General features: G+C 48.3%; 1 protein-coding gene across 1 annotated transcript in view; it reads left to right on the top strand.

Annotated features, from left to right (window-relative positions):
• The window catches only part of APC2 (APC regulator of Wnt signaling pathway 2), a 185,614-nt gene that overhangs the window by 105,721 nt on the left and 67,528 nt on the right, over positions 1-12,365 (top strand). The window contains exons 6-8 of the mRNA XM_085639194.1: positions 823-931; positions 3,448-3,561; positions 5,024-5,101. Of these exons, the coding sequence (XP_085495320.1) occupies positions 823-931; positions 3,448-3,561; positions 5,024-5,101 (301 nt within the window). The remainder of the gene's footprint in view (positions 1-822; positions 932-3,447; positions 3,562-5,023; positions 5,102-12,365) is intronic.

The following is a 12,365-nucleotide window of genomic DNA, read 5'->3' as shown; positions in this document are numbered from 1 at the left end:
ATTCTAGTACCTGTCCCTTCTTCAGGGTCTCACTCTAGTACCTGTCTGTACTTCAGGATGCCATTCTTGCTCAGTTTAGAACCTTTTGGTACTTTCTCAGGGTGCCATTCTGGTGCCTGCCTCTTCTGCAGGGTCTGAGTCTAGTACCTGTCTTTTTAGGATGTCAGTCCAGTACCTGTTTCCTCTTCAGGGTTCTAGAATTCCACCTGTCACTTCAGGGTCTCAGTTTAGTGCCTGTCTTTCCATGAACTCAGTCTAGTACCTGTCTCATCCTCAGGGTCTCAGTCAAGTACCTGTCTCTTTCTCATCCTCAAGGTGTCAGTCCTATACCTGTCTGTTCTAGGTGTCTAGTACGTGGATCGCCAGGGTTTGTCTAATACGTGACTCTTGTTCCTGAAGGTGACATTCTGATATATATCCCTTCTCAAAGGTCTCACTCTAGCACTCTTGCACCAGTCTCTATAGTGTGTAAGTCTAATACCTGTCTCTCCAGGGTCCCAGTCTAGTACCTGTCGCTCCAGGGCTCAGTCTAGTACCTGTTGCTCCAGGGCTCAGTGTAGTACCTGTTGCTCCAGGGCTCAGCCTAGTACCTGTTGCTCCAGGGCTCAGTCTAGTACCTGTCACTCCAGGGCTCAGTCTAGTACCTGTTGCTCCAGGGCTCAGTCTAGTACCTGTCACTCCAGGGCTCAGTCTAGTACCTGTCACTCCAGGGCTCAGTCTAGTACCTGTTGCTCCAGGGCTCAGTCTAGTACCTGTCTCCTCTCTAGGGTCTCAGTCGAGTGCCTGTTTCGTCAGGGTCTCATGCCTCTTCCCCCGTCACAGGTGCTTCTTGCTGAGTGAGATGGAAAAGGAGGAGAAGGAGAAGGTATGGTACTACACCCAGCTGCAGTGCCTGTCCAAGCGCCTGGCAGAGCTGCCGCACATGGAGACAGTGAGTACACACTTATGGGTCAGACATCGCACTAGGGGGCAGGAGGTGTGTGTAGGGCGGGCTAGAGTGCACACAGAGGCGCTCACTGATGTCAGAAGGAATGTAGGCCGAGGTGGTGGTAGGGGTGGAAATTACAATTCAATATATGAACACTTGTAGCCTCCACCAATACTAACACCATGACGATCAGAGTTCAGGCAGTTGATTGTTGTTCATGCAGGCTGCCTAGTAATTCCCTTATAATGCTTGATCCCCTTGCATGCACTTAAAAAAGAACTGCTTCAAGCCATGCCTGCCACTCAGAATTGTAGCCGTCCACAGCAATAACCCACCCATGACCAACTGAATGGGCGTGGAATAACTGAGGAGTTCTGACACTTGATGCTAGCCAAGAAAGGACTTAAAATTCTCTCATAGGGGATTTCCATAGAATATACCTCTTTTTACCACATTATTTTTCCCCGCAGGGAATTACAACGCGGTCGTTACAACGGCCGTGTTATAACCACGCATACCATTACCCCGCAAGTCGTAACAACGACTTGCGGAGGGGGGGCGCTGGATGTTGGAATAGTATAATTTACTATTCCAACTCCAGTCTGTGCAGACAGTAGGGAATGTGTTGGATTGCAAATCCAACACCTTCTGCCCCCTCTGCAAGTCATTGTCCTACTTGTGGAGTAAGGGTATGCGTGGTTACAACTCGGTCGCTGTAACGACCGCATTGTAATTCCCTGTGGGGAAAACTTATCGTGGTAAACCTTGTTTAAAATTCCATGTATAGTCATAAGCACTGAATAGTCCCGCCCACGTGCGGGGACACAGGGGCACTTTTTCAAATAGATGCTATTTTCTTCCTGGCACGCCCTCAAGAGACACATGACAGAGCCCTCGTAGAGGTCTGACCCTCTCCTCACCCTGAGGTCCCACCTTCAGACTGCGTCTGTTGTCGTCTCCGCTCCTCGGTACCATGAAGGTGAATCTCCTCTCGGTCTTTCAGGCTGTGTCTTGCAAAGTTCCTGCAGTGATGGCAAGACTCAGGAACATGATTTCCTGGGAGGCAGAGTATACACACCTCATGAGGGTCTGTCCTGGCCGTTTTCCTCCCACAGGATGGGCATTTGTCAAGAAGAGACAGCATTTTTCTGTCCAAAGAACTAATTTCTGTAAGGAGAAGACAGAAAATGGCAGGGAGAGACCAATGAAAAGGTTGTCCCCAAAATTCAGTTGAGAATTTTGAGGAAAAAAGCCAAAATATGGCCAAGCTCAGTGCTCCAGGGTCCTGTCAGAAGGAGCCGCAAAAAAGAACTGAAGCAACTGCCACCTGCTGAGCATGATGGGATACTGGCGGTCTCAGGGTTCTGAAAGGCACAGTCTCTATTTTTTAACTCATATAATGACAGCCTATGGGCTACTCTGTCCTGGTCTCCTTCATCTCTATACTATCAAAAAAGAGTTTGTGAAAGAGATTTATGCTGTTATATTAAAACATCATAAAATTACACATACAGATAATTCTCCTGGACCCTTTTTCAAGTACAAGGTGAAGAATTGGGCCACTGTAGCCTCGGCCTACAGGCTGCATGATCTATTTCTCTCTTAAGTGACTCTGCAGGCCTTCCAGAAGAAAGGCGCCCATCCACACTTAAGAAGATATATTGTGAAAAAGTGCTCTGGGGTCCCCGCACATGGGCGGAGCTATTCAGTGCCTATGACTATAATGGAAATCCCCTACGAGAGAACTGGAGTTACAGGTAAGAAACTTTCCCTTAGTCCAACGCTGTAGGGCTCAACAACCTACACACTATGTCCCTTTCTGACATCTCACAAAGTCCCTCCCCGTCAGTCTCCCCACGTTTTGTCCTTCCAACGTGTCCCTAGTCAGGGCCATGCATTTTAAACAAAATATCTCAGAATGTACAACTTGTGCAGTAACTGACTCAGTGAAAGACGATCATAAAAATACCTGTAGAGCAAATCAAACCTGCCGCCTCTAAGACTGCTAACTACTGCGTTCCATAACACGCTAGCCGCACCTCTGTGGCCATCACACACAAAATGGAAACACTTCTCATATAGGATCAACACAAAGACAACACCCTTCGAGCTACACACTCTGCATGGTGCAGCGTGCTCCTCTTGTAGGCAGAGCTTTGCCGTCCCACATAGGGGTAGTAAGCGCTACATAAGTGTGGCAATACGATACAATACCTTCTCCCAGAACGCTCTTGGTCCACCTTACCCTCTGTTTCTCTTTCCCCACCTACTCTTCCTGTCCCACTTCTCTTTATTTCTTTCTGCCCCCACCTCATTGTCCCCTTTCTCTTCCTTCCCTTTCTGTCCTCCTCTTCATATCTCTCTATCCCCTTTTCCTTCCGCTCGTGTCTGCCCCCTTCCCCTCCATCACTCTCTGGCTCCTTCTTCTCCATACTTCTTGACCCCCTTCATCCATCCCTTCCTGCCCTACTTCCATCTCTTTTTCCCCCCTCTCCTCTGCCCTTTCTATGTCCCTCCAGTTCTCAATGCAGATGGACTTGATCCGGCAGCAGCTCGAGTTTGAGGCGCGGCACATCCGCTCCCTGCTGGAGGAAAGGTTCGGCACCTCGGATGAGATGGTTCAGAGGGCGCAGGTAAAGTCCGGCTCTTTTTTCTGCCTCAGCGTACCTCACTTCAGCCTCAAACATTGGCCATCATACCTCACTCCAGCCTCTGACACCGCCCAGCGTACCTCACTGCTGCCTCTGATATTTCCCTTGTACTTCACTGCTACCTCTGACATCGCCCAGTGTGCCTCACTGCTACCTCTGACATTGCCCCAGTGTACCTCACTGATACCTCTGACATTGCCCCAGTGTACCTCACTGCTACCCCTGACATTGCCCCAGTGTATCTCTCTGCTGCCTCTCACATCCTCACTGTCCCCTCACACTACTTCCATGAAGCCTTCAATGTTGGCATGCATCCACTCTGCTTGTTCTATCATCCCTGATGCTCCCGTCACCCCACATGAATATTTCATGTTGTAACCCCGCTGCTTTCAAGGTACCTCAGTTTACCTCACCCAAGCCTTTTATTTAATTACCTTGCACTTTCAGCCCCACCCTCCTCTCTGACCCTTGCTCCGCTGTCTGACCCTCTCTCTGCACTCTGACTGTCACCCTACGTTTTAACTCTCATCCTGTAATCGGAGCCTTACTCCGTAGTCTGAGCTACACCGTGCACTCTCAACCTCACCCTGCACTCTGAGCCTCTCCCTGCACTCTGAGCCTCAACCTTCACTCCGAGCCTCACACTCCACTCTGAACCTCACCCTGCACTCTGAGCCTCACCCTGCACTCTGAGCCTTACACTGCACTCTGAACCTCACCCTGCACTCTAAACCTCACCCTGCACACTGAGCCTCTCCCTGCACTCTGAGCCTCAACCTTCACTCTGAGCCTCACACTCCACTCTGAACCTCACCCTGCACTCTGAGCCTCACCCTGCACTCTGAGCCTCACACTGCACAGAGCCTCACACTGCACTGAGCCTCACAGTGGACTCTGAGCCTCACCCTGCACTCTGAGCCTCACATGCCACTCTGAACCTTACACTGCACTTTGAACCTCACCCTGCACTCTGAGCCTCACCCTGCACTCTGAGCCTCACCCTGCAATTTGAACCTCACCCTGCACTCTAAACCTCACCCTGCACACTGAGCCTCTCCCTGCACTCTGAGCCTCAACCTTCATTCTGAGCCTCACACTCCACTCTGAGCCTCACCCTCCTCTCTGAGCCTCACCCTGCACCCCAATACTCATTATTTCCTTTGACACTAATAAAGCACTCCAAGTCTCACACTGCACCGAAGCTCAACCTGTGCTCACAGCCTCACCCGCACTCTAAACTTCACTCAGTACTGTCTCTCCCTGCACTCTGACACCCAACCCCAACCTAAGTCTCAACTCATACTCTCAGCCTCAACCAGCACTCTGCACTCTCAGCCTTGCCATGCTCTCTCAGGCTCACCCTGCAATCTCAACCTCACCAGCACTCTGAACACTGAAACTTACCCTACAGCATCACCCTACACTCTTTGGTCCATCCCCACAGATCCGAGCCTCTCGTCTGGAACAGATTGAGAATGAACTGGTGGGAGCCCAGGAAGGCGTACAGAAAACAGAGTCTCAGGTACTTGCTCCAGTTTGTCCCTGTTTCTGCCCTAGTGTCTGTCATCTTTGTGGCCAATATCAGATTCACGGCCCTCAAATCATTACATCATCTCAGAGCATTTCCACATGGCCACTCTTCAAGAGGTCATCCCACTTTCTCTCAGCCCTAGATTTAAAGGACGCCTATTTTCACATTCCAATACATCCAGCACATTGGAAATACCTAAGATTTGTGATAGCAGGAAAACATTACCAATTCAAAGTCCTCCCATTTGAAGTGACTGCTGCACCTCGAGTATTTATTAAATGCCTCGCAGTGGTAGCAGCACATTACGCAGACAAAACATCCATGTCTTCCCATATCTCAACGACTGTCTTATCAAAGCCAGCACTTTTCCTGTGGGCCAACAACACACTCAAATTACCATAGCAGTAGTGGAATACAAACAACTTGTTAAAGGGGCGGCCTTTCCCAGACCTTCTTCCCCACATTATCCTGACAACGGACACATCACTCACAGCATGCGGTGCTCATTTACAGAATCTCACAGTCCAGGATCTCTGGCCCACCAAACACTAGGGTCTCCACCTCAACTACCTAGAGCTTCAAGCTGTTCACCTAGCGTTGAAAGCCTTCCTACCTCATCTAATAGACAAAGTTGTCTTAATTCACACGGGCAAGAGGACAACCATGCACTATGTACAAAACAGGGGGAGACACACTCCCCACATTTATCACGCCTAGCTCAGACCATCTGGCATGGTTTCTACATCACAACATTCATCTCCTAGCAGAACACCTCGCAGGAGCGATTTTGCTGACCTTCTCAGCAGGATGTGGCACCAAGTCTATGAATGGAAACTCCACCCCAAAGTCCTCCCTTACTTCCGCAAGTAGGGGTTTCCACAAATAGATCTGTTCGCAACCACAGACAAACCAATATGCACAGCCTTTGCCTCCAGGTTCCCACTATCAAAGTGCAATGCTCTATGGATGAACTGGTCTGGGATATTTGCCTGCGCTTTTCCACCTCTCCCTCTTCTTCTGATTCTGGTTCAGAAGCTCAGGCAAACATCTCTCACCCTCATTCTGGTGGCTCCCACATGGGCTCGTCAACCGTGGTTCACAACACTAATGGAACTCTCAGTAGTTACACACCAGAATCTTCTCCTCAACCCAGACCTTTTCACACATAACCATGGGGAAATCAGACACCCGACTCCCAGGGAACTTAACCTCGCAATGTGGCTCCTGAGGTCATAGAATTTGGTTATCCGAATCTCCTTCCGGAATGTATGGCCCTTCTCGCAGAAGCTCGTAAGCCTACGACTACAGCATGCTATGAAGCCAAATGGAAAATATGTATCTGTTACTGTCATACCAATAGTTTCAATCCATTTAATGCTACAGTACAAAACATTGTTTGCTTCCTTCTACATTTACAACTTTCTGGCCTTGTGTTCATTTCCACACGATTACATCTTGCTGCTGTGGTCGCCTGTCTACAAAATAAGCAACACTTATTTTTGTTTGAAGTACCAGTCATCAAAGCTTTTATGGAAGGCCTTAGGAGAGTGATTCCACCTCAGGTTCCACCTGTATCTACCTAGAATCTTAATATCGTTCTCACAAGACGTATGGGTCCACGCTTTGAACCACTACATAATTGTTCCCTCCAATTCCTATCTTGGAAGGTTGCTCTTTTAATTGCCATCACTTCACTCAGACATGTCGGTGAGCTCCAGGCACTAACCCTAGAAGAACCCTTCTTCCAACTACACAGAGATAGGGTGGTTCTCTGCACAAACCCAAAATTCCTTCCAAAGGTGGTCTCTCATTTCCACCTTAACCAATCAGTTGAGTTACCTGCCAGGCCAGGCTCGGTTGTGGAAAGGGCTCTTCGTACATTAGATGTTAAAAGAGCCTTTATGTATTTCATTGACAGAACTAAAGACTTTCGTTGGACTAAACAACTCTTTGTTGCATTTTTGCCATTGCATAAAGGAAAGCCCAATCCAAATCAGGCATTGACCGAGGGATAATTAAATGCATTCAAACATGTTACGTCAAAGCCAAAAGGACTTTACCAATGCCTCCTACAGCACACTCTACTCACAAAAATGGGGCTTCATTGGCTTTCCGAGGCAATATCCCAACTAGCTGTAAATGTAGAGCATCTACACGGTCTACACCACACGCTTCCACTAAGCATTATTGTGTGAATGTCCTAGAACGCCGACGAGCTGATGCAGGACGGGCAGTGCTACGCACACGCTTTCAAACAACTGCAAGGCCCACAGGTTAGCCACCGCTTTGGAGGGCACTGCTTTACAGTCTCTGCAAAGCACGTGTATCTACAGCTCACATGCCACAAACGGATTATGTTACTTACCCTGTAAGCATCTGTTCTTGGCATGTAGAGCTCTAGATTCACACGCTCCCACCCTCCTCTGGCCATTGTAGTTTCCTTTTCACCTTTGCATACACTTGGACATCTCTTTACTGACACTTTCTTTTCCTCTATTCACACCCACCTGGGGGGAAACAATATAACAATGGAGTCGATGTCCATGCGCACTATTACCAAGAGGAGGTGTCACTGTACCTTGTGGTTCGAAAGAGTTCTTTGAAGAAAAAAAAACTTGCATACATCCGGACTCAACACTAGATGGCAGGAGTACGCAAAGCATGTGAATCTACCGCATTACATGCCACAAACAGATGCTTACAGGGTACGTAGCATAATCCTTAGGATTATTATTGTTATCCTTATTACTAACGAACACGAGGAGAACTGTCCATTCTTAGGCGTGTCATCATTTCTTTTCTGCAACATTTAAATGAAAGGATAAGACCTTCGAAAGGCAGTATGTAGTCGGAGATAGTAACCTATTCTAGAAGAACCCTAACCTCGGATTGACAGTTCTTGGCAGAGAAGCTGAGATAATTACTCCACAAGACCTTTTCCGATATGGTTACAGCATCCAGAGACTGCACATTCAAAACTGGGGGGACTTCTAGTCATACACAGGACATCCTGGCCCTACACTCTTAGCAACTCTGCTAAACCACACAGGATCCCCTCCCCAGACACGTCCCTCTCTCAACCTGCAAAAGAGCCTCCTTTCATGTGATCTACAGACCACCCGATCTTGCCGGCACTTCTTAGAAGAAATCCCAGACCTCATTAGCACTGCATCCATCCAACACACATACCTCATGCTCCTGTGAGACTTCCACCTCCCTGGCAACCACAGCACCAAATGTATGATGGAAGTCTTCAACACCCTTCTCAACACAGTGGAAAATAAATAATTCATCAATAACCCAACCCACTCTAAAGGCATCACACTGGACCTCATCCTATCAGCGTCTCCTAGTATCCAATGACTCCTGCAGCCCTAGAGTGGACTGATCACTTCGACATCCCACATACTACATATAAGTATCAAGGACAACTGGAAAGAGGAAAAGTAACATCTCACTCCACCAGAGACACCCATCAGAGAAAAAAAATTAAAAAATCAAACCTTCCAGAACACTTCCAGACCATCGCACGTCAGCACACTCCTGAACATCTACAACACCACCGTGAAAACTCATGTTGAATGTTACGCTCCACTGAAAACCCAATGCGCCAAGCCAAGGCCTCTTCACCTTGGTGCACAATAAATGCACCATACAAAGAACGGAAAGGAAATGGAGGTGATCAAAACTCCCTGATGACCTCACGCTCCTCAAAACACTCTGCTTGAATTGCCGATCTCTCCTCATCACAGCTATAGCCTCTTACTACAAGACCTCCGTCAGTGAGGCACCCGACAAGAAGAAAGACCTCTTCAAGGCTGTCAGCATTGCACGAATCCTCTCCCAGAACCCACAGCCCTGCTCAGTTGACAAAAATAACACTAGCAACCTCTGCTTTGAGAAGAATACCAAAATCCAACAGTTACTACTGCCACAGCGCCCTCATTCCCAGAAGTCCCTCAATGCCTCACCACCAGTTGGACCTATTTCATTCCAATCTCGCACACGGAGCTATGAAAAATTATGAACTCCCTTAAGGCAAACTCCTATGAAGGCAACTCCCTTGCTTCCACCATCATCCAATTGCTCCAAGGAGGGGCCACTACACTCGTTCTGCCTCATTCTTAAAGCCTCCCTAAACCAAGGAGCATTGCCAGACTCCCTTTAGATAGACCAGGTCCTTCCCGTTCTAACGAAACCGTCCCTGGCCTTCGCCGACCTCACCAACCTCCGCCCTATTACATACCTTCTGTTCAGAAGGACAACCATCAAGAAATGCAATCACCATCTAGCTACAGGAATAATCCTTTACAGGTCCATCAACCTTCCTCTCTCCACCTCAATAAGAGGAACAACTTCTGCCTTAACACAGTCAGCCATCCAGCTCTGACCCACACCCTGAATATCTGCCTGGGAGTTCCATCCACTCTCTTGAAATGGCTCACATCCTACCTCACTAACTATCGCTATCTTGGACAAATAGGTTCCAGAAGATCACACCCTCCCCGTAGCTTGTGGAGGGCCCCAGGTCTCCATCTTCCCTTCCATCATCTTTAACCTCAACATGGACCGAGCATCGGATCCATCAATATGGAGATGATACCCAACTCAACTTAAAAATATGCTCAAACATCGGCATACAGAGACTCAGATCTGGAAGCAAACTCTTCCAATCTTGAATGTTATCTAACTTCCCAAAGCTAAACCTCACAAGGAATGAATTTCCCCTGTTTACCAGCAGCTTTAGTCAGCCCCATATTCAAGCCTGGTTCTCCACTTTAAACCTAACAGGCTTCATGCACCCTTAGCTACAAACCAAGCAAACCTCTGGGATCCGCCCTCAACACTGACCTCTCATTCAAGCAACACTTCACAAGGAAGAGCAAGACCACCGGATTCCGAAGCCAACTGGCCAAACCGTAGTCCTCTTCCAGCGGGAGGGAGGCAATACCACGATCAACTGGCTCCCCGATACCACCGTAGCTGCCTCGCAACGCTTGCTACGTGTAGTTGCATGGCTGATCAGGAGCTGGAATAAAATTGACCACATCACCTCCATGTTTAAAGACCTACACTGGCTCCCCGTTGCAACTCAGATCATCTTTGAGACCAGACTGTGTGCCCCCCCACTCGGCAAATAAACCAGCCATATCTGGTGGACAACGCCAGACCAGGAGGCTGCATATCACCAGTCTGGAGAAAAACATTACAAGACGGAAACAAAGCAGAAGGCAAGCCATCTCCATTCATGCTCCAGGATCTGAAACAGCATCCCTGTCGACATCAGCTCAGCGCCAACTCTCCTACAATTCAGAAAAGAGCTAAATAGGCACCTCTTCCAAGAACACTACCCCTGAACCGACAGTCTACACTTGACGTCCCTTGCTCAGTGCTCTCCTGACAAAAGCTAAACAGACACCTCTTTAAGGAGCATTATGCTTGAGCCGACAGTCTACCCTGGAGGTCCCCCAATTATTAGATCTTATAGTGCTCCACTCAACTTAAGCTAGGTTTGTGCTCTATAAATACCAAAACATATACAGATGCAAGAAAGTCACAGGGCAGACTGTCTCACACTGAGCTGTTATTAACCCTACAGACTCAGGCCTTGACAGAAGAGCTGTCTTCATGTTACAAATATCTTTTATGCACTGGCTCTCTCTTTCACTGCTGTCTCTGTGCACTGGCTCACTCTTTGACTGCTTGTCTCTGTGCACTGGCTCACTCTGAATGCTGTGTCTGTTCACTGGCTCACTCTTTGACTGCTGTCTCTGTGCACTGGCTCACTCTTTGCTTGCTTCTCTCTGTACACAGGCTCACTCTTTGACTGATTCTCTCTGTGCACAGGCTCACTCTTTGACTGCTTTTCTCTGTGCACTGGCTCCTTCTTTGACTGCTTCTCCGTGCACTAGCTCACTCTTTGCCCGCTTCTCTCTGTGCACAGGCTCACTCTTTGACTGCTTCTCTCTGTGCACAGGCTCACTATTTAACTGCTTCTCTCTGTGCACAGGCTCACTCTTTGACTGCTTCTCTCTGAGTTCTGGCTCTCTCTTTCACTGCTTCTCTCTGTGCACTGGCTCACTCTTTGCCTGCTTCTCCCTGTGCACTGGCTTCCTCTTTCACTGCTTCTCTCTGTGCACTGGTTCTCTCTTTGCCTGCTTCTCTCTGTGAACAGGCTCACTCTTTCATTGCTGACTCTGTGCACAGGCTCACTCTTTGACGTCTTGTCTCTGTGCACAGGCTCACTCTTTCAGTGCAGTCTCTGTGGCCTAGCTCTCTCGTTCACTGCAGTCTCTGTGCACTGGCTCCCTCTTTGACTGCTTCTCTATGTGTACAGGCTCACTCTTTGACTGCTTCTCTCTGAGTTCTGGCTCTCTCTTTCACTGCTTCTCTCTGTGCACTGGCTCACTCTTTGCCTGCTTCTCCCTGTGCACTGGCTTCCTCTTTCACTGCTTCTCTCTGTGCACTGGTTCTCTCTTTGCCTGCGTCTCTCTGTGCACAGGCTCACTCTTTCATTGCTGTCTCTGTGCACAGGCTCACTCTTTGACGTCTTGTCTCTGTGCACAGGCTCACTCTTTCAGTGCTGTCTCTGTGGCCTAGCTCTCTCTTTCACTGCAGTCTCTGTGCACTGGCTCCCTCTTTGACTGCTTCTCTCTGTGTACAGGCTCACTCTTTGACTGCTTCTCTCTGTGCACAGGCTCACTCTTTGACTGCTTCTCACAGTGCACTGTCTCTCTCTTTGACTTCTTCTCTCTGTGAACTGGTTCACTCTTTCACTGCTTCTCTCTGTGCACAGGCTAACTCTTTAACTGCTTCTCTTTGTGCAGTGGCTCTCTCTTTCACTGCTTCTCTCTGTGCACTGGCTCCCTCTTTGACTGCTTCTCTGTGTGTACTGGCTCACTCTTTCACTGCAGTCTCTGTGCACAGGCTCACTCTTTGACTGCTGTCTCTCTATGCACTGGCTCACTCTTTGACTGCTGTCTCTGTGCACTGGCTCACTCTTTGACTGCTGTCTCTGTGCACTGGCTCACTCTTTGCCTGCTTCTCTGTGCAGGCTCACTCTTTAACTGTTTCTCTCTGTGCAAAGGCTCACTCTTTGACTACTTCTTTCTGTGCACTGGCTCTCTCAATCAATCAGAATTTTTTTTTTCGGTTTTTGCTTTCAAACCATAAAAGTTGCATTGACATAAAAGCAATTTGAATAAAAATGCATAAACACTCTTTACACATCCATATAACTCCTAGATTTAACAGT

This window comes from Triturus cristatus, chromosome 12 (genome assembly GCF_964204655.1).
Source record: "Triturus cristatus chromosome 12, aTriCri1.1, whole genome shotgun sequence".
NCBI classification, from domain to species: Eukaryota; Metazoa; Chordata; class Amphibia; order Caudata; family Salamandridae; genus Triturus; species Triturus cristatus.
This window is presented reverse-complemented; position numbering and strand designations above follow the sequence as displayed.